Raw genomic sequence first — 26,565 nt, 5'->3', positions numbered from 1 at the left:
GTTCCTCTCGATGGCAAATGCTGACTTTAAGTCAGGTCTTTAGAGGATACGTCCTCGACTTTGATCCTGTTTCCTATCGCCAGATGGTCCGTTAATCTGTGTGCATGTTTTAGTTTGAACTTGAGGTATCGGACGATCCGTCGATCATTGACCCGCAACAAGTGGTGCGGTCTGCCCAATGCTCAGACTATGAGACTGTCCGGTGATGACAGTCTTGTTGCTCTTGCCGCAAGGAAGGGCCATATCCCTGTTCAATGGTCAGCGCTCGAAAGGATCATCGCACGCCTACCCTTACTTGTGCTCTGTATATGTTGCATCTCTGCCGCTTGGCGTTCTGGGAAGCTTACAGGATGCAGGACTGAGCTCGTTGCTCTTCACTCACAAAGCAGACCCTTACAATGGCTCATATTGATAAACGGAATCGCTCTGTTTTAGTATACCCTCCTACGCGTATAGATCCGCGGTCACAGGAGTTACGGCCAGGTAGTTGTAGTTGTAGTTATACAATGGGGACACAAGCATACCTATCCGTGTCCTAGTGGTAATCTAGCCATCGCTATGGTTAGTCCGGTGACCTTTTTCTCGTCGCTGGATGAAGACGTCAATGACTTGAACTTATGCGCTTTCCCACGATGGTCAGTAAGTGGCTAAGAGATGGCTTGTCAGGCAAAGTCTGTTACTCGAGGGACTCGAGGATATATACACGCTACCCTCACAAGATGAAGAAGCAAACTACATTTACTAAGCCCATACAGCACATATGCGCAGAGCAATCCTTGAAAACATCAAATCTATCCCAACGCCACTAATATACATGCACATAGCTCATATGTTCACACCTCCAGTGCCCATCTAGAAGTCCGTAACACGCCCTCCATAACTCCAATCGCCCCCAGAACCCCATCTTAAAGGTTCATTCTTCGGCCCTCCAATCTCGCCAGTCTTCGGGTTCTTCTTGCCCTCGAATTCAGGCTTGAGGCCGGGCTTCGCATCGGGGTGAAGCTCCTCTCCATCGCCGCTGGCCTCAACGCGCGCGGGTTCTGAGTCCGGTGACTGGTTAACTTGTGGTGTGCTGAATGCACCCGTAGACTGTTTCTGAAGCTGCTCGAAGATCTTCTGTTCGTCTTCGGGGAGACGAGGTGGCGCGGGGCCTTGACGGAATGCGAAGGCGGGCTTGGAGTCGTCGGCGAGGCGGGCGCGGGAGGTTGAGAAGAGGGCGCGCGCTGGGAGGTTCAGACTAGCGCGGGATAGGACTCGGCGGGGGATGAGAGACAAGGCCATTTTGTGTATAGTGTATGTTTTGAAAACGTGAGTCATTTAGTTAGGAGGAAGAGTCAGAGTTGAGGATGGCGGAAGATAAAATGCGGAGTGGCGGACGGCGGCCGCGGAGGTGATCAGCCGAGCCGATATCGCCATCATTCCGACTCGATTTTAGATGCGGCATTTCTTTCTCTCCCCACGCTTTGTTACTTCCCCTTCTCTTCTTAAACCTCGTTAAGCCGCCAATCTTTTGTGGGCTTAGTCCTTGCAGGGTTTACCATCACAATGTCTTTTGTTCGTGCTGCGTCACGGCGGTTGCCGTTGGCGAAGAGGCTGGTCTCCGCGGTTGAGTCACCGCTGCAGCGCCGGTATGTCTCTGCGACTTCCAAAGCTCAGGTAAGCCAATTGATCTCTAGTTCTAAGATCAGGATGTGTTCTAACATGAGCAGGGCGCTGTCGTCACTCCCGACCCCGGTGCCGATTCGGTCTCAGCAGCTTTCGTCAATGAGCGCGCGCCGTACCTTGTGCCTACCTACGTTCGTCCGGCCCCGATCATGGTTAAGGGACAGGGATGCTACCTGTGGGACATGGAGAACAGGCGGTACCTTGACCTCACGGCAGGTATCGCGGTGAACTCTCTTGGACACTGCGACCCGGAGATTTCAAAGATCATTGCCGAGCAGGTACGCATAACGGCCGCAACTAAACCATTAAATGCTTATAGATGACCAGGCCGAAACCCTCCTCCACGCCTCCAACCTGTACCACAACGCCTGGGTCGGCGCTCTCAGCAAAGACCTGATCACTCTTACCCGCGAATCCGGCGCGATGCGCGACGCAGCGCAAGTCTTCATCGCCAACTCCGGCACCGAAGCCAACGAAGCCGCCATCAAATTCGCCCGCAAGACCGGCCGTGCCCGCGATTCCTCCGGCGCAAAGCACGAGATCGTCTCCTTCCAAGGCTCCTTCCACGGCCGCACAATGGGAGCCCTTTCCGCCACCCCGAACCCAAAGTACCAGACCCCCTTCTCCCCCATGCTCCCGGGCTTCAAGTACGGCAACTACAACGACACCGCCCAACTGCAAGACCTCATCACAGACAAGACCTGCGGCGTGATCGTCGAGCCCATCCAAGGCGAAGGCGGCGTCAACGTCGCAACCCCGGAGTTCCTCTTCGCCCTCCGCAAGCGTTGCGACGAAGTCGGCGCCGTCCTGATCTTCGACGAGATCCAATGCGGCCTCTCCCGCACCGGCAGCTTCTGGGCGCACGCCCACCCCTCCCTCGCCCCCGCCACCGGCGAGCCCGCCCACCCGGACATCCTCACAACCGCCAAAGCCCTCGGCAACGGCATCCCCATCGGCGCAACCATCGTATCCGGCAAGACCGTCGCAGACAACATCAAAGCCGGCGACCACGGCACCACCTTCGGCGGTAACCCCCTCGCCTGCCGCGTCGCCCACCACATCATCCACCGCCTGGCCTCTCCCGAGCTCCAGCAATCCGTCCAGGACAAGTCCGCCATCCTCATCGCGGGCTTCCAGGCCCTGCAGCAGAAGTACCCCGCCCTCATCTCTGAAGTCCGCGGACGCGGTCTTATCCTCGGTCTCCAGCTCTCGAAGGACTTCTCGCCCAAGGCCGGTGAGATCATTACTGCTGCTCGGGAACGCGGTATGCTCATTATTACTGCTGGTGAGGGGTGTCTGCGGTTTGTTCCTCCTTTGACGGTTACGGAGGAGCAACTGAAGATTGCCCTCCGGATTCTGGAGCAGTCGTTTGAAGCTGTTCAGGCTTAGGCTGTTGCTTGCCATGCGCTTGGGGCTTATCTAGCGCGTACAAGGGGTATATGATGTGAATGATTTATTTCAGTTCGTTACACTTCGATTTGCTTGTTGGATTTATGGGTCCGTATACCAATTATCATTGCTGCTTTCGCTTTGGTTTGGGGTAGATAGATATAGAGAAAAGTAGCGGTATCTTCTTCATCAATGCTTACGAGCTGCGCTACTCACGGTTTTGCGATGTTGCGCGTAGGTACTCCGTAATACGAGGTGTATTCCTAGCATCCTGTTTCTAGCTACCAAGTATTGGAGCAAACGTACTAAACAGGAGGTCAAAACGCGGTGTTCATTCCCTGCAACATTGGGTGCGTAACAGGCAAAGGGTTTCAGTAGTAGCAACCCAGCCCCCGAGCTTGTTCCCTGGACACCTTCCCTCTTCCCATACCTCAGCCATCTCCATCGCATCGACATATGCGCTCTTCCGACTCGCCAGTTCCCGTCCATTCCACGCTCATTGATTACGCCGCAGAACTCTAAACTCACAACCTACATGTAGTTAGCCACTTCAACTTCAACCGAAACTGGAGAGGGGAGACGTATAAAAAAAAGGGGGGGCCGCCCCAGAAGGGAAACGGCCCGTTCACGAACCCACACCAGCAGAACATGATCCAATTCTTTGGCCAAAGCCACCAAAGCCCAACTGGTTGCTCGAGAGCATTCCAAGCTATGGACACTTTCACTGAACAAGCAGCAGACAAGCCTAGACTTTGATCCTCACACGAGAGAGGTCCCTTTACTTGTTGGTTCCGGTATCCGAGTCAGAAAGTCAAGAGAAGAGTGGAAGGAATTGTCGAGCTTTGAGAAAGAGGGCTGGGATGCCTGGATTGGTGGGGTGTTGTGAACATGCTATCGCATCGTTATCCTTCTCGCAATCTTCTCCGAAGAGACGTCGGTATGTTCGTTTCAGAGGGCATTGGCTGGAGTACTTGTCGTGCTTTTTCTTCGTCGAGGGACTCGAAGACCTCATGTCGCGAACGTAAACCCATGGTGAATTGAACCTCCCGTGTGTGACAGAGTACCTCCAGGGACAAGATTTTCGTTTTCGCTCCAAAGATGGAGGGCGGCCAAAGAACATCCATAAAAACCGCTTGTTGAGTGTCTATCCCGAGAGATAGGTGTCGGAGCCCGTTCGATCGATTTGCAATCTACATTGCAAAGAGACGGTTAACGCAGTGGATCGGACCTTCGTAAACGAAGCAAATCGGTGACTGGTGCCGTGATTTGGGGTTTGCTAGCCTTGAGACATGTGTTGGGTGTGCGAAAATGGGTCGGTAGAAAAATCGATACCGGAACGTGACCACAGGCCGGGGGTTCTTGGAGACGGTTATGAACTCCAAGAGTCATACGTGCGAAGAAAGAATAAAAGAAAAACCTTGCTACAATCCAATGCGTTGGCCAGCAGAACTGGATCCGGTCGATTCGATCGATTCCGGCAAGTGGGTTTTTCCTATTCACAGCTCGACTGTATGACCGTATGTAGGCAAGTCTTCGACGAAGACATCAGTTGTGTTCAGAACAAATCGATTCGGCAATATACAATGTTTCTGCCAATGTGACTCGGGTCCGCATTGATATTGACCGGCGAGATACATCCAAGGATGCTCGATCAGTCCACACAGGGGATCCCCAATTTCTAGTCTCGGCATAGACAATCCCATCCCTGTTGATCCGCATGAATGCCCAGCGTAGGATACCGACGCGTGTCCGAGCGTTGGACTTAAGAACGCATGGTATTTCCGTCTTTTAGGTGCCTTTCGGCTCCGGAGAGCTGCCTTTCGTCGAAATCAATCGGCTAGTCAACAACTCCCATGCTTCACTGCGAGGCGATTCCAGGACCGACGAAGGTGGCTTAGGGTTAGATTCCCAATCCCGGTCAGGCAAGTCGGCGCTCTACTCGAGCTTTGAGCATGCTCAATCGAAATTAGGGAGTTCGAGGCGGTACGTCTGTAAGGGTGCCTTTGCAGGCAAGAGGTGACACCGGAGGGGAGTTCGGACAAGGGAAGACGGGTTTCAGCGGAGAAAAGATTGAGTACGACAAGAATCCGTAATAACCATACCATGAGCAGAAACAAGCGATGGATCGTCAGAAAATTGGTTGAGCGGGCGATGCGAAAGCTGATGAAGAAGGAAGAAGGAGAGCTCAACACGGGAGCGATAAAGTCGCGACGCGTAGTCATGTGACGCGCTCTGCCAAAGCTGGGGTTCTGCTGCTACACACCGCCCTCGGGGACCCAGCCGCTTCACTGCCGATGCATTCACAGAAGCTCAACCTGACAACGATCCAACTCGGTGCACTAAGGACATCGCCGGCAGCAGTCGGGCAGGCGCTGTCTGATGCGCAAGTACTTAAAGTACTCTGAGTAAGAGCTCGATGTTAGCAAATCAAATCGAACGCCCCTCCAAACGACAGACAATGTCCCGCGGCAATGTCTTCTTCCGGTGTCTGCGGGGCTTCTGGGGAAGCATGCCTCAGGCTGCTCAGGCCCGCTGCCGTGGTTGATTGCCGTTCTTAACTTCTCCATCCTGAATACCTCCCCTCTTCTTCTGCTATTGCTCCTGATGTGGCGTGTGAGGACTACTCCCCTTCGATATCTTTGTCAATTGCGAACCGCCCGTCAATCAGTCAGGATGAAGCATCATTTGATGGTCGGCACCTGGACCAAGCCGGGCCGCATCTATACAGTTGCTTTCGATGATGAGGCCTTGACTTTGGAGCTGGTCAAGAAGACCGACATTCCTGAGGCTGAGCCGATCTCATGGATGACTTTCTCGGTATGTTCCACTGCGGAATTTCGAATTGGCATGTCTAACCGGAGCAGCACGACAAAAAAGCCATCTATGGCGCCGCCATGAAGAAGTGGAATAGCTTCGCGGTAAACAGCCCCACCGATATTGTTCACCAGGTCTCCCACCCTGTAGCAGGGCATCGTATGTTCTTCATACAGTCCACTCACAATATAACTTGACTGACTTGTTGTCTACAGCTATGGCCGCCAACGACGACACAAACACCCGTGCGATTTTCGTCCTCGCCGCTCGCAAGCCTCCCTATAACGTCTATGGAAACCCATTCTACAAGTACGCTGGATTCGGAAATGTGTTCTCAGTAGAATCGGACGGCCGTCTCGCCAAGAACGTCCAGAACTACGAGTATGAGCCCAACACCGGTATCCACGGGATGGTGTTTGACCCCACCGAGACCTACCTATACTCCGCGGATCTGCAGGCCAACAAGATTTGGACCCATTTGAAAGACTCTGAGACGGGCGAGTTGACTCTGGTGGATTGTCTTGAGGCGCCGGACCCTGGTGATCATCCCCGCTGGGTTGAGATGCACCCCAGCGGCAAATATCTCTATGCTCTTATGGAGGCCGGTAACCGCTTGGCTGTCTACGTCATTGACGAGCGAACACACAAGCCTGTCTTCACCCACATTACATACCCTCTACTTCCTCCTGGTATGTTCTCCATAAACCCTATATGCTGCAATTTGGTATTAATGCATCTAGGCCTTCCGCCGCGCAACAAGTACCGCGGCGACGTCACCTTCACCACCAAGAGCGGAGAGTATCTCTTCGCTACTACTCGCAGCAACCATTTTGATGTGACCGGATACATCACTGCTTTCAAGCTGGGCCCGAACGGCAACATCGAGCGCCAGCTGTTTATTCACCCCACATCCACTAGCGGCGGTCACTCCAACGCCGTGAGCCCGTGCGACTGGAGCGATGAGTGGCTTGCGCTTTGCGACGATCAGCTCGGCTTCGTCGAGATTTACCGATTCCGTGATGAGAACCTCTCCCGCGTCGCACGCGTGGATATCCCTGAGCAGGGTTTCGGCATGAATGCTATTTGGTACGATTAAATAAATATAAAGAATGCAAAACGTTCAAAAACACTGTGTCCCTGGGCATCTATCTCCTACCTCGCTCATTGCTATGTGACGATTTATCCCGTCATCTGCCCTGAGCCGCAAATCAACTTTCTGAGTGCCTTGGCGATCTGGCGTCGGGATTGGTCGACTACCCCTGCAGTAGAAGCGGGTAATGTGCAAACTAAACACAGCCCCTCGATAAGATGTGATGATAATTGCTTCTTCAGCTAAGCCTTCCTGCAATGCTACTGCTCCGCCTCGTCATAAAGGAGGCACGTTCCTCGGCAGGATCGGGGTGAACCGTTTCCCACACCCGCATTGACGATTGTTTCAGAACATTGGTCCGCTTGCGCGCAATATGACTGCTACGAACTCAAGTATACGGGGAGCTTACGAGTTTACACCATCCGCAGGCGGCTTCGATGGCGAAGACTTTAGCAACAATCTTTTTACAGACTTGGCCCCTCTGTTGACACTCTTCGGCGAGCAAGTGACGAAGCAGTTCCTTTCTCAATCTGTACGTCAGGTTCTAATTTCAAGCCTGATATGAATTCAAGACATTGAAGCTTACTGGTCCCAGATGGGCTATGCAGATGACATCCTCCTTGCGATGGCACCCCTCGGCATATTGACGTGCGTCATCAGCGCCATTCGTGTTGGAGGACGTCGATGGCTCAGAGCGCTTATCGGACGGGCTCGAGAAACTAGGGCAACTGCGGAGATGGAGCTCTTGTCCTGCACCAGCGATGCCGTCTGCGAACTCTGGAGCGGGACTGAGATAGGTACGTCCAGGACACTGTCGTTTCCCTCGCAACTCATCTCGCTTCTGACCTGTGCCAGTACGAGAGCGAGGGGTCGCTCAAACGAAGGAATTCGTTTACCGCAAGATAGATTCGAATGACAGGCCCGCAGATGGAGAAGCCCACAACATCATATTTGACCTCAAAACAGCTTGCGAGCGTGGGATTATGGTCGGTTCGCATCCCCGGTTGGACGCCTCCACGACCCGGACAGTATCCAGGGAAGCGCTGCACGCCTTGATGGTTCGCAACGCGGTCAGAATCATGCAGCAAGCGCCCAACCTAACTCTCAACGTATCGAATGCGACAGCGTCGCCTGCCATAACTTGGGCCTTTGCAATCTTTGGGGTCATTGTGCAGACTTGTGTACTTGTGATCGCTGCGTTCCTTACATACCACTGGCGAGTTCCTGCGCAGGGCTCCACGATCGTGAAATACGGCTTTCCCATTTTCGCGTCGGGGACAGTCGTCCTCTCTGCGGGGATCTTCCTCTGCTCGTGTAAGTTGATTGGTCCCGGTGGGTGACGTGGCTGACCTCAGAAGATGTCATTGAGGCCCATACAGAGGAGATCGAATTCAATCTCACGGAGAAGGTAGGAGATACCAGGATCATCAGGGTACAGCGAGCCTGTACAGTTGGCGACCAGCGATACGGATCGTACGCGATAATGAACGAGGAAGGCAGCCGAACTCTCCGGACTTCGCGAATAAACGAGCCTCCAGATTTCAGCATGTTCTCTCTGGCGGCAGCAAGTATGTCCATTGGTGGCTATATTATGCAGTTCATTGGATGTAAGCAACCTTTGGATTTCGTTAAGGATATGTGCAAGCCTAACCCTATCAGTGAGAGCGATGCACTGGAGCGTTGCTGTTACGGTCCTCGGCGCTATGCTAGTCATGGCGTGCACAAGGGCATTTGTTCGTCGTGGCCTTGCCGCTAACCCAAAAGTCGTTAAACTTATCGAAGGGCACGAGCTGTCCTGGGTCATGATGGATGCTTGCGGAATTGACTCTCTGAAAATTACCCCGGAGATCTGGCTGGGTGTTGATGGTAGCTCGGTGAGTTCGCCGTGGGACTCACGTTCCGACTTGCCGAACCCAGCCCTCGGCCACATGCGAAGCTTGCCAACAGACTGGCTTGTTCGGGCCATGGTCGAGGGGAGGAAGGAGGTTGCGGAGCTGGTTTTATGGGAGGATAATTGCAGTCGTTTGGCACACCAGCTTGCAACCGCATTGACCGGGGTGCTGCAATATATCTCCGACGAGGATGATGCGTTCGACATGAGGAAAATTCCACTTACCTTCAAGTATCCGCCGAAGAAAGAAAACCCAGGACATGGACTAGTAGAGTATCCAACTGCCAACGATTTCGGCGCTGCTGTTGAAAGTAGAGGCTTCGAAGTGGCATCTGGTCTTCTCGAGTATCGGCTTCCAGGCCAGGAGACTATAATCGGGGCCGGTTTCCAGTGGAAGTGCGGAATGAGCCTGATGAGGCACAGGAGTGCCGCGGAGGAGAGACATCAGTACCAGTTTCGGGCGCAGGCCGTGAGGTCCAGGTACAGCGACCCTGAGAAGCTCGGCAGCGATGTCAGCCATAATGCGTCTATGTTTAGATGGACTATGGACATTGCTTCCCTCACAGCGATTCTATCTCTCTTGTCATTCACCTCGGCGAAATCTTTGGATCCCGACGACAAACCAGGAAAGACAGTGCGGCTCCTTGGGAGAGGCTGGGATGTTCCTATCCCAACGCGGTTGCTATCCATAGAAGGGCATGAGCCAGCAACAACGTCAAGCGGCCTAGGACAACACCAACCCGTCATCGGGCAGGAACTGGCAACATCATCCGGCCCTGGTGGGCAACCAGAGCAATATCAACTAACGGACTTATATGGAATCTGGATACATCGGCCCAACCCGGCAGTCTTCGAATGGTCTCAAGTACCACCATCCGTAAATCGTGATTTCATTTTTGGAGGAAGTCTTGACGGATTATCCAGGTGCGTTCTTAAGAATATGCCGACTGCAGAGTTCGTACTAACATAGATCCAAGAAACGTAAGACGAGAAGCTATTCTACAAGCAGAGAATCGCACCCGGCAGTACCGCGCGAGACGCGACAATCTCATAACCTTTGGCTTTCGCGAGATAATCAAGCCTCTGTCCAGGATCCTATCATATATCGCCCCGGATGGACGTCGTCTTCATGCAGATCAGTTTGAGAGAGCCAAAGGAATATACGTGAGCCATTCGCCCGCTCGCCTGTTCGCCCAAGAGATCTTTACCGAGTTCATGCTCCAGCTCGCGAGTAAAACCACTGAGATAGGAGGTTATACTCGACGTCGACCACCTCTACCAGGTGATCGTCCGGATGAGCCTAGGTGGAGCAATAGCGTCATCTCGAGGTTGGCTGATATAGTCCGCGACTCGGGGCTTGCGGTTGATGAAGAGGAGGCATATACTTTAGTCGTTCCTCCGTTGCACGCCTACGGGCTATTGCCGACCAATCCCAACCTCGATGACGATGAGCGCGCCTTACACCCTGGGCCCGGCGACGCAATTGAGCTTACTATACTCGAGGACGTGGCCCAGAGAGACAGTAGACGGATCTAAACCCCTTGCCCCTTTTTAACATCACGTTACTTACCGATACATGATGCCTATCCTACTCTCCGGACCCAGACTGGGCCAGCATCATTTAGCATCATGATCTTCGTCGTCCACTTGCGTTGGGCGATGCTGGATACAAGAATTCTGGATTCTTCCTCGATCGACGACTGCTGACAAACTCCCAGTCCAGCTCTTCCAATGCAGCTTAATCTCCGCTGCTGGCCCACTCTGTTGGACCCAGTCAATCGGAAGCACAACCTTTCCCCTCACTAAACTACTGCGGGGCCGCGCAAATAAATAGCTGCAGCTTCCCCGCTGTGATCGTCATTTTCCCTCTCTTATCCAACATCGACAGTTATCACCCTCTTGAAACCGGCATCATGGCTGAATTTCCTGCTCTCAAGCCCGCTTTCACTATCAACGTACGAAATGCCCTTCCACTGCCCCGACGCGTGACTAATCTGCCATAGATCGAGATCGATGCTCCCTTAGCAGTCGGTAAGCTGACTTCACAGCCACTGATTCTCACAAACAGCACCGTTAACCTCTGCCAGGTACCGGCGTCCGCCAGACCTCCCTTCAAATTATCGTGAGTATCCACCGCCGAGCCAACCTGAACTATGAACGAAGCTAAGGACGCAACTAGCCTTTCAGCAAAGGCGTCTTCAAGACGCAAGAGTCTTTCGAGCCAGCATTTGAGGCACAGGTCGTTGGCACCGGAAACGACTACATTCACGTCGATCCCGATGGAAAACACATGCGTCTGAATGCTAACGGAGTCCTCAAGTATGTCTCGCGAGCAACCTTATGTCTCGTTGAACAGTCTGCTAATTCCCTTCGTATCACAGGACTCAGGATGACGCTGTATGACTCACCCGCCCAGTAACAGAACCCACAGTGAGTAACCTCATCTAATCAACGCCATCACTACCAGCTCCTCTACGTCAATTATACCGGTGTCATCACAATCACCGAAGCCGAGCAGAAAGTTCTCTCTGGAACCGCAGACGAAGGAAGCACACCGTGGGGAAACTCTTGTTCGTATACCATTAACCGAGCGCTTCACCACTGGAAGTGATACTGATCTTTGTTTTTTCCACAGTCACCCACGTCACCTTTGAGGTGAGATATTCTAGTTGTTCCTGATGCCTTCCGCGGACTGTTACTAACAAAAGATCTAGACCGGTGACGACCGCTACAAAGACCTTGAGAACCGCGTGTTCGTCAGCAAGGGCCGCTTCAATGTGCAGAAGGGCAAGCCGACCGTCGTCGAGTACCGGGTCAGCCAGGTTGTGCAGGGTTAGGTGAATATGGGATGAATGAATCAACGCCCTGTTGGTGTTGCTGTAAAGTCAGAAATGAAGATGAAGTCTCAATGTCAGATTGCTGCTTGCGTATCATCGAAGTTTCCACTCGCCGCAAGCCAGTAAACAAGCGCAAGCCGGCGAGACGAGAAATTCTCGGCTATAGGCTATCTAGCAGCTATATCGAAAGGTTTACACATGTGGATATTGCTGACTTGCATAGGAGAATCTGGACAAGTCCGTTCTCGGTGGTAACGGCCTTGAGGTACTATCTTGCCTGGTATGTGAACGGTTAGAATGAAGCCCCGGCATGTCACAAATCCGATGGTTAAAACTGTTACTCCAGGTCATCCTTCACAATCTGATTCCCTGCCTCGTTCACTCGCTAACCCTCCCACCGCTCCAGCTCGGGGTATAAAAGGAACCTTGGAATCCTGTTTTGGCGTTCTCTCTCCGTCCTCACTACATCCATGGGTCTTGGGTTTGCCTCTCAACCTCGCTCCTTCTCCCCAGGTGCTCTTCAGGTAGGCCTTGTAGGCGTCTCAGTTGTGTATCTAGGTTATGCAACGTAGGCTCGTGGTACGGAGCGCCCAGGTATTCCCCTGCCATGAACTGGATTGTGCAACTGAACATTACCTAGAACTATATACGTCTCGCTCATACCCTGAGACAAGGCGTTCAGCCTAAATTTGGGGTAGAAGTGCGGAGAATCAGAAGCATACAGCAGCGACTACCGTGCCTACTTGGCGGTAGGTCGTCACCCCTTTCCCGTGAGGTCTGAGTGACAGGACATCGAAGATGACGGCTACAGCTCCGTCTGTGTTCAGAGTTTCATCCCAAATGGGAGCTGAGTTGTCTTCAAGTATAATGCTTTCCCATACATTTCCAGCCGCATCAACAGACGACGGGAAACGGTACTACCATACAAAAACGCCACTATCGGCCAATATCACATTGATCGGAAAACCTGACTACTAAGTCATGCCAGCCAACGGCTCAATTCCCGCCGCGAAAAAAAAAAAAACAACATCTGCCTGCTGACGGTTGTCGGAATGAGACATCGCGGGAGCATGGCTCTTCCATCTATTGGTGCATCAAGGCCATTCGCCAATCCTGCTCAAGCCATTTGTCGAAGCCCATCTCCGCGACTCTAGAGACGCATCGGTCGAACGTGTTGAATTGGTCTCCCGTCAGAGATATATGGAGACCACCACATTGAATCTCGGAACTGGGATCAAGTTGCATGCGCATGAGCATGTTTCGCAATAGCGTAATCATCCCATGCTCGCTCGAGGTCCGTATCTGCCCATCCCACCGACGCGTGGAAGGCATAAAGCAATAAGTCCTCCCTTGTCGCACAGGGAATCTGGTTGGGATCCACTATATGCGCCGGCAATGCCGTCGACGGCGGGAAATGGGACCTGGAAGGGGAACAGACGCCAGATTAGCTCAGGTTTCGCCCGGCACGAGCAGCTGGACATTTCACTTACCGATGCTGCCGAATGGAACACGGTCAGGATGTTGGTGTCTTTCTCTAGGAGGCTGTGGTTTCCCACGGCTTTGTACCTTTGGCCTTGTTGTGAGCTGATCGTTTCCACCACACGCTGCTCAGGGTTATCGCTGATACAAACATCCACGCGCTGGCACGAAGGTTAATTACTCATTATGGGGAAGAGGTTGGGCAAGGGAGACGCACGTTGGGTAAGGCTACCGTGGGGCAGCAGTGGATTCTAGCTAGTGCTCCGATGAGCGCAACGTGGGCATCAACAAGAGTGGCATCAAGCGCAATGGGGGAGATGATATTCCTGGCGGTCGCTTGGTATCTCGCAACAGTCTCGGTGGCCATGTTGTTTTGTTGTTCGTCGTGAATCGTGGAAAAGGTGGGTAGAGTAATAGAAGGAGATGTAACTTTGGACACAGGGTGATTACGGGTAGTCTGGAAGTTGCAGGGAAACGGAGAACAGGATAAGGACGAGAGAGCCCAGGACTACAGGTAAGTGGGTATCTAGACTGCGTCTGACCCCTTTGTACCGGACAAGCTATGTGTGTACTGACGAATGGCTTTTATGCGGGGATACTTCTTGAAACATGGGGATCAAGGATGTGAATGAACCTGGATAAACATCAAGGCAAAAAAGAGCAGGGCCTAGGGGCATTGCTCTCAACACAAGCCAAGAAGGCAAAGGAGAGGTTGCCAATCCACCAAAGCACAGGCGTCTTCCAGGAGGGAGGAACATAAAAGAAGGACAGTCCCGGTTGGTGCCATATGGCACGGTACCCTGGTTCTGAGACTCTGGCAAGCTACAACTCCCCCATCTCAGTCAACTGATTGTAAAGCGTGTTCATCACATCGCGGGGCGTCACTTTGCCAGCATAGGGAGGGGTACGGTAATGGGCGTCGAACGCAGCCTGAAACTGCGGGGTGAGATTCTCGCGCAGGACTCGCCGACGCTCAGGTCCCACGCCCTTCCCCAGTGTATGGCATAGACAATGATCCCACATCGCGAACCTCCACCATCCTGCCCCCTCGCGAAGATACCGACATTTCAGCCGCACGATGGCCTCCCAGAGCGCCGCGTGCGTCAGCGTCTTGACGGCCGGCACACCCACCCAAGGGCCCGAGCTAGCGAAGAAGCCTGGTCCTGACGGGAACGCGCACCGCGTCGTTGGTGAGCATGAATGTCCGGTCATTGGCGGACACGGGGTCAAGGGATAGCGGGGGGAGGGTCCACAGAAGGCGCGATTGCTTGAACAGCGAGAGGACCCTGAGCTTCGCATACCGGCGTGGGTCGAGGTGGAAGTGGGCGTCAGCAATCTCATGCCATCCGTTCGGGGCCTGGTCGGCGACCAGCTCGTGTATAGGGTACAGGACCTGGGACTCCCGATTGTCTGAGTACCGGTCGTGTGTGAGCTCCGAGCAAGTGGGATCATCGCAGTACTGGAAGCCTGCGTCGATTAGGGCGCGGATGGCGTGTTCGCGCTGGAAGACGAGAGCAGCTGTCAGCAGAGCCCGGGGACGTCGCGGGGTGGTTGGGGATCGGGATGAGAAGCGAGGGGGCTGAACTTACTTTCCGTCGGGGACAGTGGAATCGATTTTTTGAGCAGCAAAGGGTAAGGGAAGGGAAGAGAACGGTCGGGGGGAGGGGATCGTACCGGAAAGGGCTGAAGCCGAGTGTACAGGCTCACCATCCACCAGCCAAAGAGAAAGCTGGCCACTTGCGCTGCGTTCAGGCGCTGGGCGATGTCGGCTGGGAATCATCAATCAGCATTTGCCTTACTTGGGGGGTGGGGGGAACGGGACATGGGGTATACCTATCAGCGGGATATCGCGAAGTTCTTCAGCCATGTTGAGAACGTTGTGTGATGACCTTGGCATGAGGAGAGCGTGGGCCGTCTTATTTATCCTCGACGTCCCATCTCGAAGCGCCAAAGCAAGTCTTGGAAAGAAGCCGCCAGACTAGACAAGAGTCCCCTTATGCCACTGAAAATCCCAAGGACAAAGAGACCGAACGAGCCCATGAATGAACTCGTGTCAGCGCCTTTCCGACAGAAATCCTAGAGAGCATATACGTCAGCATTATCGCCCAGCAGTTCCTTTGTTGCCCTTTTCTTTTGGACAAGTCGATGCAAGCGACATGACTGCCTGGAACCAAGAGTCTCAATACCCTTTATCGGGCTAAGTCTTTTGTTCAGGAACCTGGCACCCTTTCGCTATTGTTCTCGCTCGCTTTCAGGAGTGCTCTGGTTGCACACTTATTCTTTTCCATCCCTACCGATTTACCCGCGCTATGGCCGGAGGGTTCAAAGGCTACGACATGTGACAGCGTGCCAACCCGATCGAATTGCGCATGTGCTCATAGACATATCCTACACTGGAGATGCTACCTAGGTGGAGAGAACGGGGTGAGAAGCTTAGCCAAATAGTGATTGCCATCTCTACATCACCAAACATCGACTCCCCGTTCTCCTCTCGACTATCCCCGACCCGTTGTTGTTGATGATCGCCTCTTCTCCGGCTACCTGACCACTTGCATCATTCTCACGTCCAGGCGCATCTGACTCCTCTACATTGCTCCGAAGGACTTCCTCCTCCGCCTCTCCAAAGCGCCTATCCCAGGCACGTGAAAACCGTGCCCGCAGCTCGATCGTCTCGTCGACTGTCCAGACGCGCCCTGTTCGAGTCCAGGTTGCGTTTATTTCCGTGTTGGGAACCGTGGCTGTATATGTCATCACTCTAAAGGGGTCTGGATACCGTACGTATGCTGCTTAGTACCCATGATGCTGGTCAAGGGCAACGAATATGCGGGCACTCACAGCTCCCAGGCTCCAACCCTAGCCTTATGTAATGCTGAATATCCTCCTTGGGTCTCGTCTGGCGGACGTGGTTCGTAAATTCCTCGGCGGCGTCGGTTACTATACCCGTGACTCTTACCCTATAAACCCGGAGGATGAAGTTGTCGAAGCGCCAGACGAGCTCGACGATAGGGAGGCGACGGGTCTGGGTTTCGTCCAAGTCCGAGTCGCTGGGCGTTATATCTACAACGTCTATACAGATCAGCCCCTGGAGCGCGGCCCGGGCGGGGAGCTCACCATCCACGTCGAATTGCAAAGGACCAAGGCCCAGTTCCACCGTGAGCTCCTTCATCGCGTCCACAAGCTGATTCCAGTCTAGTCGCCAGCATACGAGACGTGCTCTGTTCGCGACCAACAAGTAAGTACTGCGAGATGGAAAAGGAAAGGTATTTGAGACGGAACACTAACGCAAGCAAACAGCCCTTTAGCTCCCAATTGTGCAGCGCTCCTTTACCCCTCAACAGCTCGTAACATCGCACCGCGACTCTCGCCTGCTCCCTCGATGCGATCTGATCTAGCCCGTCCGGATCCTCTCTTTGCGGCAACGGATGCGCAACGGCGGTTCCTGCGCAGTCCAGAACGGTATTGCCATTTCCGTTCGCCACGCGGTAGTTCAACGGCATGGGCTTGTCGGGGTCGTGCTCTTCTATGTGCTCGATGAACGTCTCCAGTGCCACCCTGTTGGCGTACAGCGCGGCCATGTGCAACGCTGAATACGGCTTCCCGAGGAGAATGTTCACGGACGCTGGATATGTCTGCAGGATCATGGGTACGAGGAGGTTATTTGGGGTATCGTGGTCGTCGCAGTCTGGGGAAGTCAGCCTTGCGCTTTTGACAGTACATGTACCTAGTTAGGGGCTGGAGACGCACGGCTGAATGGACCCTTGACCGCGAGTGTTAGCAGTGTCTCCCCGGCTGACGTGCATACGAATTCCGGAGGCGGGTCCAAGCGCAGAAGATACTGCACCCGGCTCGCAGGGATCATTCCAGACCCGACTACCATCGTGACCAGATGCCCTACCAGACTCATACAGGAGTCATCCGGGCGGCGGAACGCGAAATTATAGAGCAGGCCGTACTTGGCTCTCAAGGTCTCTGCAAGCCGCTGTTTGTCCTCGTACCCCTCTGTCAGAAGGAGTCCGAAAACAGTCAGTTCGTTCTCATCGACTTTGTCTAGGATCTGCTTTATGGACTGGTTCTGACGCTCTTCTAGTGGGAGAGCCTCTGCTATCTCTATGAGCTCCGGTAAGATGGACGGGTAGTACTGTGCGGCACAGTGCAAGGCAGTCTGGCTATTGGAATTCAAAGCGAGAAGGTCCGCCCCGTACTTTATGAGTACGCAGACGGCGTCCAAGCTGCGCCGCTCAATGGCCCTGTGGATTGCGCTGCGGGACGGCCCTGCGCTGCTGAGCATCAGGTTGACTGTATCATCCGGCAAGATCTTGAGTAGTGCCTCGACAAAGTGTCCGCGGCCAAACTGGGCGGCTAGCCCGATGATGTCGAACGGCTGCATATCAATCACGATTGTCTGCAGGTCTGTCATCAGATTTCTATCGACGATGAGGCGTAGCACGTCCGCCAGCCGCGTCTCCCAACCGCTGCCGACTATGCTCATATGTCGGAAACGGGGGGTCTGCGCCAGGGAGAGAAACATCTTGGTCGCAGCATCCCGAAGAACTCCGCCCACTGACCAGTGTCTAGGCGTGGCGTCGAAGAGTTTCTCCAGCAAGTTCGCATCGAGTCTCTCTGCACATGGTCCCAAAGATGTCAGATTGTCGAACTCGCCAGGCATTCCGGTGATAATCTTTGCCTCGCGCGTTGGGTCTGCGCCCTGTTCGAGGAGGAGCTGGGCGGCGTATCCATTGGAATAATCCCAGCTGAGGAACGTGGCATGCAGAGGCGTCAGGCCGTTAGAAAGGCCGGCGTTTACGTCAACTCCTGCCGCTAGAGCCCGTTGCAGAATCCGACGGCAGTCTGCTGGAACCGTGAATCTGTTTAGGAGATGCAGAAGTGAAATACCATCTTTTGCCTCGCAGAGGGAAGCATCGGCCCCCTGCGCCATCAAAAACTCGGCGAGATCGAAATACCCGCAGTAGCAGGCAAGGAGTAAGGGCGTCCACCCGGAGGTATTGCCGCACTCATCGACTAGCGCACCAAGCTCGCACACAAGCAGTGTAACTAGTTCCAGGTCATTCTGTATGACTGCTTCCTGGAGCAAGGTGAACCCGCTCTTGTTCACGTCGTTCAGGCATTCGTGCTGCTGCACTTCGTGCCTGAAGTGCTCCTTGTCTTGGACAATGAACCGTCCTTGTCCGTCGATGCCCAGAGATTTCATCCGTGGAAAGTCCAGCGAGCGTTTGCTGACACCTGGGCCAGCAGGTATAAACAGCTCTCTTCTCTCCCTCGTGATCTTGAGATTCATACTCGTTCTGCACACCGCATTACCCAGTCTCGTATTCAACCAGGCGCTGTACCGATCAGGCCAGAGCCTGCTCCACGTTCTGGCGCATGTCTCGTTGGATCTGGATCTAGAGTTGTCTGATTCCGTCTGCGAAAGTTTGAACGACACCCACTGCGCTTTTTCAAGACACGCCTCTCCATAGCGCCCAACGATCGCTCTCACCCTCTTCTCAATAGCGCCTGGGATCTGGCGCCCGCACGCTTCATACAGATCTATGGCCACGGCCGATGCCTTGGCGCTGCCGAGTTTCACAGCCCTCTCCAGATACTTAAACGCCAGCTCCTGGTCCAGCTCCACGATCTGGCCGTTGAGATACGCGCCCGCGAGCTGGAACGCTGCTTCGGAGCTGGCAGCGCTGTGCGGTTCGGGGTCGGAATCTGCCTGCCTGCGTAGGTCGGCCAGAACTTCCCTCTGCACGACGCTCGGTAGTAACGCTGAGTTGAAGTTGTGCTCGTATGCTAACTAAACAGGATCCGTGGGTTAGCTGAGGTAATGGAGAAGACATGAAGGTGAACATACATCCAAAGAAGCCAGAATCGACGTGCTCGAGGCTTCGTCCGGAGCTCCTTCCCCTAGAGCAGCCTCCCAATTAGACTCGTCTTTTGATTCCGTGGAATCAGGAAGAGCGATAGCGTTGCTGATGTGTTCAGGAAAGATATCTGCGACCGGATTTTCCCTGAACCCAGTACGCGCAAAAGACAACGCCATATGCCTTTCGTACAGTTGGGCCTGGAGCGACGATATTTGTTCACTCTGGTGGTCCATGTCCTGATCAGATTGACCATGTGGCGGCGAGCATCGCCGATTGAGATGTCGCAATGCGTTGCTATCTGCCTGTCAGGATGTCCTGGGAGCCAAGGTTGGATAACCTGGAGTTCACCTACAAGTAACCTGGATATGCATCATCGAGATCCGGAAAGAAAGCCGTGGGGATCAAAGGCTCCCCATCAGCCAGGCACTGCAGCATACCCATGAACAGATATCGTTGAACCGCTGCTAGACAAACACGATCTTCAGGCTCGGGCTCGCAGACGCCAGACAGAAACGCTTCAATGAACTCTTCCTGGTGCTCGTTCAGCGTAATCTTTTCCTGGATGTTCCCCAGCAAAGTCGTGACTACAGAATCAGAGGACCCAATTGTCTGCCCTTTCAACTCCGTGATCTCTCCCGCCAACAGACCCTGGAATGGACGTACCCCCCGCATGAGTATACTCGCCACAACCAGTCCAAACGAATAGATATCCGCCTTATGCAGCAAATCCAGAGCAACAGGTTCCGCCATATCAAGCTCCGGCGCCATCCATGGGACTGTGCCAATCCGCGCCTGAAAGCGCCGTCCTGCCTCATAGTCCGACAAGATAACTGCGAATCCGAAATCGCATATCTTGACTTCTACGGGCTCAATTCCTGCATTTATGCACATCTCGAGCCGCTCAGAGCTGACGTTCTTGCTATACACCAGCATGTTGCCGGGCTTCAGATCGCAGTGCACAATACCCTGGTCATGCAGGTATTTCAGGCCCTGGGCGATCTCCTGCGAGAGGGCTAGCTGGGTGTTGAAGCTTATCTCGGATGATGCCAGGTACTCCGTCAATGTACCTTCATCCGCAGCCTCAAGGAGCAGTTGCGGCCAGAAGCGGCCGTTAACCTGCGATTCATACCAGGAGAGCGCGATGAGGGGTACGATAAAGGGGCACTGCTTGAGACGCTGGTTTGACAAGATCCTTATCTCGTTTACCAGGGGTGCTAGACGGGGCGCGTCTGATGGGTTTGCACTATCCTTTGAAGGCACGATCCGCTTAACGACGAACCGTTCGTTGCGGCTCCCTTGGAACAACGTGCGCTTCCACCTGTCTTGCACTTCGGACGAGGTGTTGACTAGCTTGTCGCGGATGAGAGGGACGAGCTCGTGCTCGGCTCTGGAGACGGCGAAGGAGGCGCCGGTTCCTGCTTGGAACGAGGTGAAGCCGACGAGGGTATTGGTGTCGGAGCTTAGGACCGGTACGTCCAGTGCGAGTGCTGTGGCGAGGAGGCCTGCTTGGCCTTTGACGGTGAATGTCTGGTTTGGTCGGTTGAGGAGTTCGGATTCTTGCAATGGGATGTCGTAGAAGTTCGCCATGGTTAGGATGGCTGTTGAAGAACGTGGGTCAGTCTCGAGATATGAGTCGTGTGGTGCAAATTTGCGGAGACATTTAGTCTATCTGACTGCCTCAGCCTGATATCATGTCGGTTGGTTCACAGACACGAAGGAAGAGGGGTAAGCAGGGGGGTATGCAGGCCAGCCCAACAAGGCTGACATAGCCGAGGAGCCCGCCAATAACCCCTGCCAACAGGTCATTGCGGCTGACAAGATATATAACTCATCTTCGGCCTGTATCAGACTTCCTTTTTGATTGTTATGCATTATGCATCATGAGTGGCCTCGAACTCCCCGCCTTCATTGTCGGCCTGAGCGGGCTGACGGCTATCTTCGACAAGGGGTTTGCCATCTGGCGCGTTCTTCGAGATGCTCAAGGATTCGGCCAGGATATTGCCGAGCAGCTCTGTATCCTGGAGATGGAGTACTTTCGCTTCGAAATGTGGTGGACAGCTCTGCAACACCTTGCTTTGGCGCAAAAGCCTCGTCCACAACCATCGCAATCACAGCCACAGCCTCAGCATAGCCGACTCCAGTCAGCCTTGCTTACGAACATCCACCAGCCTATCATCAGTGCCGCCGAGCAGATCCTTCAGCTCCTGCAAGAGATCGAAGACATTCTCCGCGCAAGTAACGTTCTCGCCGTGGTGGAAGCCCGGTCAACTACCCAGCCGGTGGCGAGTCTGAGCGCAGAGCAGCAAGTCACTGTGACCCGTAGCAGAAAAGCCAGACTCATAGCGGACCTGGCCAAGAAGACGTCCTGGTTTGCGAGAGTCACGCATACAGCAAGCCCGTGGAAAACAGAGACCGATAAGAAGGCGCTACAGGGCAAGCTCAATGCGATCATCTACTGGAATGACGCTTTGTACGGCATCCTTCCGACGAGTATTCGAGATAGCGTTCTGCAGCTCGGCATTTCGAACTATATGCTGCAAATTCCAGGGGATTTACAGAGTTTGTCCACGGGCCCCAGTGACCGCAACGCTCGTACCCGTCAGAATGCCAGGTTGCTGTTGCACCGACAGAGACTATATCAGACTACTACCACAGAGCCTGAGAGGAAAGCTCTTGATAGCGTTCTGAGAAGTGCAAAGCTTGACTTGGGCGTATTTCCCAACATCCAGCCTAACATGGCAAACAGCCAATACTCTATCCTGGAGTATGCCGGCAGCAGGGTGCTGGTAGAATGGTATCAGATCCCACGCAAGAACCGATCGAAAGCCCTCGCCGAGCAAAGACTTGCACAGCTCGTGTACCTGCTCGGCCAAGATCGCGGAAGCCCAAGTCTTCTTGCTCCCGAGTGCCTTGGGTTTGTCGAGTACACTCACGCTCAACGCTTCGGTTTAGTATCCGCCTTACCCCAGAGTAAGTCGACAACCAGAGTATTTCCGGAAACACTGCACAACCTCATTACGCACGCAGTTCCGGTATCTCTTTCCCCCATAGACAAACATCCAGCTCCCCTGCCCAGCATGTATGCACTGCCATCTCTGAACAGCCGGTACAAGACTGCCGCTACCCTCGCGCAGAGCCTTTACACGTTCATGCTATCGCGATGGCACCACGAGCAGTTCAACTCTCTGCACATTGCCTTCCTTGTGGAGAAGCCCCAAAGCAGGAGTTCCAGTGGCGTCTCTACTTCTGCATTGGCTCCACTCGATATCAGCGCCCCCATGATCGGCGGCTTCGCAGTCTCCCGCCCAGACTCGCTCAATGAGCCATCCGTCTCGACAGACCTAACGGACCACGAACAACTCTATCTTCACCCGACACTCCGAATGCGAGTTGCCAATGCTAATGCCAGACCAAACACAGATATGGATACTGATATGCCGCGCTTCCAACGCGCCCACGAGATCTACGCCTTTGGTCTCCTCCTCGCCGAAATCGGATTCTGGAACTCCATTTCTAGAATTGCGGAGCTTGGGGCTAGGAAGATGCAGACCCATGCATCGGTCCCGACGCGAAGTGCTAAGCTTACTGCATCGACTCTATCCCCTGCCGCCTTCAAAGACGCGGTCATATACCTCTGCCAAACGGATCTGGCGTGTTGGATGGGCGAGCTGTTTCGCGATGTTACGGTGTACTGTTTGACGATTGAGGAGAGTGAGAAGGATGAAGTGGATGCGGATGCGTTGGAGAATCTGGATGCTTTCTACTGGGATGTTGTTATGCGATTGTTGGAGAGTCCGTTGGTGGCGCCTTGAGCTAGCATGGTAGCTCTTCGTCTACGCGTGCAACTAGCCGTACCTGGCCCCCTCGTCGGCTGTTTGGGATAGTGAGAAAAGTTTGCTCTTATAGCCTGCTCAGAGTAGCCGTGGGGCAGTCTAATGGGTATTCTATCAATCCCGGGAATTTCCAAGTGACTATAGCTAAAAGCATGCCGAGATCTCGGAACGACCATGCTGGAATATATACACGACTGACATGAGCAGATCCCGCGGTATAACATATATGCAAGCGACTAGCTTAAAGTTAACCGGTGTACGAAATGTTGAAGCTTCTTAGATCCACGTCAAACAGGGTAGCTGGATATTAAGCCGGGCTGGAGGCATGAGGCATGCTCCAACTCCCACTGACGCAATACGAGGCGACACTGGATTGTTATGATGCTATCGGGGACGAGTGAATCTCCTATAATTAAGTGCCCTGCCCCTTCTAGTATGAATAGACAAGATCATTGTACTTAGCATGGCTCTCGCATTCGGCGCTGCATAGGGTGCGATAGGTAGTTAGGGTTCGTCGATCTAAGCCCTACCTTCCTACGTACCTAGGAAACTAGCTAACACTGTGGCTTGCTTGGAAAAGCTGATTCCAGCTCACTTCTTCTCTTCGCTATCACACATCCCCAGAGTCAGCATCCTCGCTCCAGTCTCCCGCCTGCTATGGGTGTTTCCCATGGTGTATTGGGGTAAATTGACCATTGTCCTGTCAGAGCTTCATAGGGAGCTAGGTAGGCGGGTTTACTCACTACCGTCGGAGATATCGTGGTTTCACGAAGCTCTTAGGCCCCCTAGTCCAAATCGGCCCCAACCATTAATCCTTATGACTTGGCCATCTACAAGGAGGTCCGTCACCCCGGCAGTGGGCTCGTCAAGAACATATGGGTGTACAACCAGTTCCAAGGGGTTGTACAGAATTGACATCCAGCTCTGTTCTCCATTATGAGAGTTACCGCACCTTGCGCCCTGCAGGCCGTTTATCCCAGAGAGACAGCGAGCTAAACGGGGATAGGAATCCCAAGCAGCACACCTTCTATCGGCATGTGGGCCTTATAACTAATAGACACCGCGTACCGGCTTTTATTCCGATAATGCTGCAGGAAATCTCATGGTTTCCTACCTATCTTCAGCCCCTGAGTAGACGAGGTACATTAGTTGATTTGGTTTCGACGTGTCGTCCATTGGAGGCAGATATTGTCTGCGAGTCTTTACCTCCATGTATTGAGATGCAGCTGCAGTCAGGTGTCATGTGCTAAATGGTCTCTGCAACAAAATTTGCGTTTGGGGATGCCATGGGCGCAATTAATTCACTGAGGTTTCGTGACGAGGAGCTTGAGATCATCAAGCAGAATAACCGCTAGTCTTTCAAGATGCCGCTGTATACTTACTTCCCGGGCGCTTTTTGAGCTGTGCAGTGGCTATCCACTCTCGCCTACAATAAGGCTGGCGGGAATGCACCTCGATTCAAAGTCAGAGATGGTTTAAGATAATGGGCATTCTCTACCCATATAGCCTCTGGCGGGGCATCTTCTATTGGAACTCATGCGACGAATAGGTAGTGGATAGGTACTCAATTAAACGCCGACTAGCATACTACCGAAGGCAAACCCATCCAAAATCGAGACGCTCAAATAATATCCTTTCAAAGCATCATAACCCCCAGAATCACTGCACCACAGACACGACCTCCCTCACACTTAGGCAGGGTATATCGTCTACGCCCTCTCGATAAATCCATTCTTCCAGAAAGGGCCGTGTCGGACCTTAAGGTGACAGTGCCCAGGTGGCTCACCGATCAGACAGCCCTAGAGTCCCTGCTCCCGTCTTGTTGCCGCTGTTATAGAGGGGATCTGCTGGACTAGTGCCGCGGATTGCGCCGTAGGAAGGAGTGTTCCAAAAAGGGTCAGGTGTTGGGGGGTACGGTATGTGTTTTCCAAGGGTGCGAGTTCTTGCATCGGCAATCAGTGAGTACATCTATCTCTCTCCTCTTCATTCAATGTCTTGTGCCGACTGCGTGGTTAAGATTATCCAAGATGCTTCGTTTCAATCTCGCATTCTCGAGCTCTACACGTCGCTCTCCCAGATCCTTCGCAGATACACGATTTACCCTGCAGATCCGACGAATGTAGACCATGAAACTCTCTTTCCCTTGCGACGGGAATAGATTAGTGCCGTGCCTATGAGGCCGCTAAACATTTGGCTTGACGAAAGAGAGATTTCGTCAAGAGATATGTTCATAAAGTACGGCCGATAGCAAGAGCTGGAATACTCCCTTAGGTTTAATACATACAGCCTTCAGATCACGGTCCCTAGCGACAAGTGCTACCTTACATGGAGAGTATTGAGTTGGTTAAAAGATCTTGGGGTCTATTGAGGTAATACATTCCATCTCAAGTAAACTATGCTAGATGGAATGCTGAGTTACCGTAAACACTGGATCATGGTCTGGCACTCATGCCCCCTGGGCCGAGCATATCACCGTTCATCCTGCGGAAGATACCCCAGGGAGGCATGTATGCATGCAGCGATCCAAGTCCCACTGACATGGTCGCGCTGGAGGAGGCAGAAAGACTGTTTCAGTCCCTCGGGCGCAGCTCTTTGCAGAAACCAAGCAATTGCACACTAGAAGATAAACCGCTTCCATCTGCAGGTTCTGCGGTGCTGTGAGCGGCAAACTATTCATGTTGGCATACCTACCTATATCTGCCCCAATGAGGTACGCTCTTCCTCCGATAATGGACCGAAGGCTGCCCAGATTGACAAGATCTTACCAACATGGCGTGGCCAGTCAATTCCATGAGCAACAGGATCGCCTCGAAGGAAACCGAGATAAAAGGAAATGCCTACCGGCCGCCGCATCAGTGGTATTCGACTTGGGGGCAACAGAATAACAATACAGATGAAGTTCAAGAGCTTCAACGTGTGGTTCCTGGAGATGAACTGCTAATGTATATGGTATCTGATGAGCAGCTATTATGCACCCTCTATAAACTTCCAGGATGTGGCCACCAGCCACATGCATCTGCAGATTGAATAAAAACCTCGTGACAAGTCTCAGACTGCGAGTACCCTAGGTACAAATGCAACATCTCTACCTAAGAAACAGGCCTTCTGGGACAAGAGCTGCGAAACCAAGCTTGGTTCATTCACGGCATCTCTACCGGGTGCGGAGAATAAACTGGATGCTTTAAAAGGCGATGTCGACGAACACATGGTATCAAGGAGCTTAAAGACTTTAGCATTTCTATCATGATATTTGAGAGCAATGTGATCTTTTAATATGTGCGCTGCTACCACCTATTGCTGAGGCATTTACCTACCTAGGTAGTCTGATAGAGCCATGGGCTAATGAGCACTAGTGTATAACTTTAGATCGGGTTCTATCGGTGTCATTGGTGCCGTGCGCTTTCCTCTCCCAGCTCGATGCCTTATTAGACCATCCCGTTACGGCAATGGAATTGCGCCATGATATTATATCTTCCTGTTCCAGCCCATTGCATATCTGGCACCGCCCTAGCAGGGAGACTCGGTGGAATACCGTCCTAACACTGCATCTTCCTACCCTATGGCGACAAAGCTAGGGTTATATATCCCACGGTTCAATGCGACGAACAAGGGAGGCCTCCAGGGCTGTCTTTGAGATGCTCACTATCAAACAAAGACTTACTCAAGCTTCCACGCATCTCGAGGATCGACCTTCTCGTCT

At 53.2% G+C, this 26,565-nt stretch overlaps 10 protein-coding genes across 10 annotated transcripts; 6 read left to right on the top strand and 4 right to left on the bottom strand.

The window, feature by feature from the left end:
* Positions 1–644: 644 nt before the first annotated feature.
* On the bottom strand, positions 645–1,351 carry BDW74DRAFT_164133 (succinate dehydrogenase assembly factor 4). The gene has a single exon (XM_073726211.1). It carries the CDS (start codon positions 1,315–1,317, stop codon positions 853–855), a length of 465 nt encoding a protein of 154 aa, XP_073577757.1. The 5' UTR covers positions 1,318–1,351; the 3' UTR covers positions 645–852.
* Positions 1,352–1,545: 194 nt separating this feature from the next.
* On the top strand, positions 1,546–3,054 carry BDW74DRAFT_184136 (acetylornithine transaminase; the record flags this gene model as incomplete). Its single annotated transcript, XM_073730726.1, has 3 exons — positions 1,546–1,656; positions 1,710–1,943; positions 1,993–3,054. The coding sequence occupies 3 exons, from the start codon at positions 1,546–1,548 to the stop codon at positions 3,052–3,054; spliced, it is 1,407 nt and encodes a 468-aa protein (XP_073577756.1).
* A 1,721-nt stretch (positions 3,055–4,775) lies between these two features.
* Positions 4,776–5,207, bottom strand: BDW74DRAFT_120036 (uncharacterized protein). Its single transcript, XM_073721986.1, has one exon. The coding sequence runs from the start codon at positions 5,157–5,159 to the stop codon at positions 4,896–4,898; it is 264 nt and encodes an 87-aa protein (XP_073577755.1). The 5' UTR covers positions 5,160–5,207; the 3' UTR covers positions 4,776–4,895.
* A 520-nt stretch (positions 5,208–5,727) lies between these two features.
* Positions 5,728–6,964, top strand: BDW74DRAFT_184135 (lactonase family protein; the record flags this gene model as incomplete). Its single annotated transcript, XM_073730725.1, has 4 exons — positions 5,728–5,871; positions 5,919–6,027; positions 6,084–6,557; positions 6,609–6,964. The coding sequence occupies 4 exons, from the start codon at positions 5,728–5,730 to the stop codon at positions 6,962–6,964; spliced, it is 1,083 nt and encodes a 360-aa protein (XP_073577754.1).
* A 367-nt stretch (positions 6,965–7,331) lies between these two features.
* BDW74DRAFT_184134 (uncharacterized protein) lies at positions 7,332–10,385 on the top strand (the record flags this gene model as incomplete). Its single annotated transcript, XM_073730724.1, has 6 exons — positions 7,332–7,490; positions 7,554–7,755; positions 7,814–8,272; positions 8,317–8,565; positions 8,618–9,773; positions 9,827–10,385. The coding sequence occupies 6 exons, from the start codon at positions 7,332–7,334 to the stop codon at positions 10,383–10,385; spliced, it is 2,784 nt and encodes a 927-aa protein (XP_073577753.1).
* Positions 10,386–10,762: 377 nt separating this feature from the next.
* On the top strand, positions 10,763–11,686 carry BDW74DRAFT_184133 (DUF3237 domain-containing protein; the record flags this gene model as incomplete). The annotated part of the gene is made up of 8 exons (XM_073730723.1): positions 10,763–10,804; positions 10,853–10,880; positions 10,937–10,971; positions 11,029–11,168; positions 11,231–11,246; positions 11,317–11,419; positions 11,485–11,504; positions 11,564–11,686. The coding sequence occupies 8 exons, from the start codon at positions 10,763–10,765 to the stop codon at positions 11,684–11,686; spliced, it is 507 nt and encodes a 168-aa protein (XP_073577752.1).
* A 2,301-nt stretch (positions 11,687–13,987) lies between these two features.
* Positions 13,988–15,032, bottom strand: BDW74DRAFT_184131 (uncharacterized protein; the record flags this gene model as incomplete). Its single annotated transcript, XM_073730722.1, has 4 exons — positions 13,988–14,275; positions 14,346–14,666; positions 14,873–14,934; positions 14,999–15,032. The coding sequence occupies 4 exons, from the start codon at positions 15,030–15,032 to the stop codon at positions 13,988–13,990; spliced, it is 705 nt and encodes a 234-aa protein (XP_073577751.1).
* Positions 15,033–18,587: 3,555 nt separating this feature from the next.
* BDW74DRAFT_119992 (uncharacterized protein) lies at positions 18,588–19,015 on the top strand. Its single transcript, XM_073721985.1, has one exon. It carries the CDS (start codon positions 18,715–18,717, stop codon positions 18,964–18,966), a length of 252 nt encoding a protein of 83 aa, XP_073577750.1. The 5' UTR covers positions 18,588–18,714; the 3' UTR covers positions 18,967–19,015.
* Positions 19,016–19,326: 311 nt separating this feature from the next.
* On the bottom strand, positions 19,327–20,766 carry BDW74DRAFT_119952 (kinase-like domain-containing protein). Its single transcript, XM_073721984.1, has one exon. The coding sequence runs from the start codon at positions 20,617–20,619 to the stop codon at positions 19,381–19,383; it is 1,239 nt and encodes a 412-aa protein (XP_073577749.1). The 5' UTR covers positions 20,620–20,766; the 3' UTR covers positions 19,327–19,380.
* BDW74DRAFT_119916 (uncharacterized protein) lies at positions 20,766–23,466 on the top strand. The gene has a single exon (XM_073721983.1). The coding sequence runs from the start codon at positions 20,913–20,915 to the stop codon at positions 22,842–22,844; it is 1,932 nt and encodes a 643-aa protein (XP_073577748.1). The 5' UTR covers positions 20,766–20,912; the 3' UTR covers positions 22,845–23,466.
* The last annotated feature ends 3,099 nt before the right edge of the window (positions 23,467–26,565 follow it).

This window comes from Aspergillus multicolor (assembly GCF_047715735.1).
Source record: "Aspergillus multicolor strain CBS 133.54 unplaced genomic scaffold BDW74scaffold_56, whole genome shotgun sequence".
Lineage (NCBI taxonomy): Eukaryota > Fungi > Ascomycota > Eurotiomycetes > Eurotiales > Aspergillaceae > Aspergillus > Aspergillus multicolor.
Note: the sequence above shows the minus strand (reverse complement) of the source record. Positions and strands in the feature narration are given on the sequence as shown.

What these genes read in the sequence shown, in the direction of transcription:
- BDW74DRAFT_164133 (XM_073726211.1), bottom strand. Translation starts at nt 1,317, where the DNA reads ATGACTCACGTTTTCAAAACATACACTATACACAAAATGGCCTTGTCT.
- BDW74DRAFT_120036 (XM_073721986.1), bottom strand. Translation starts at nt 5,159, where the DNA reads ATGGTATGGTTATTACGGATTCTTGTCGTACTCAATCTTTTCTCCGCT.
- BDW74DRAFT_119992 (XM_073721985.1), top strand. Translation starts at nt 18,715, where the DNA reads ATGGCCACGGCCGATGCCTTGGCGCTGCCGAGTTTCACAGCCCTCTCC.
- BDW74DRAFT_119952 (XM_073721984.1), bottom strand. Translation starts at nt 20,619, where the DNA reads ATGGCGAACTTCTACGACATCCCATTGCAAGAATCCGAACTCCTCAAC.
- BDW74DRAFT_119916 (XM_073721983.1), top strand. Translation starts at nt 20,913, where the DNA reads ATGAGTGGCCTCGAACTCCCCGCCTTCATTGTCGGCCTGAGCGGGCTG.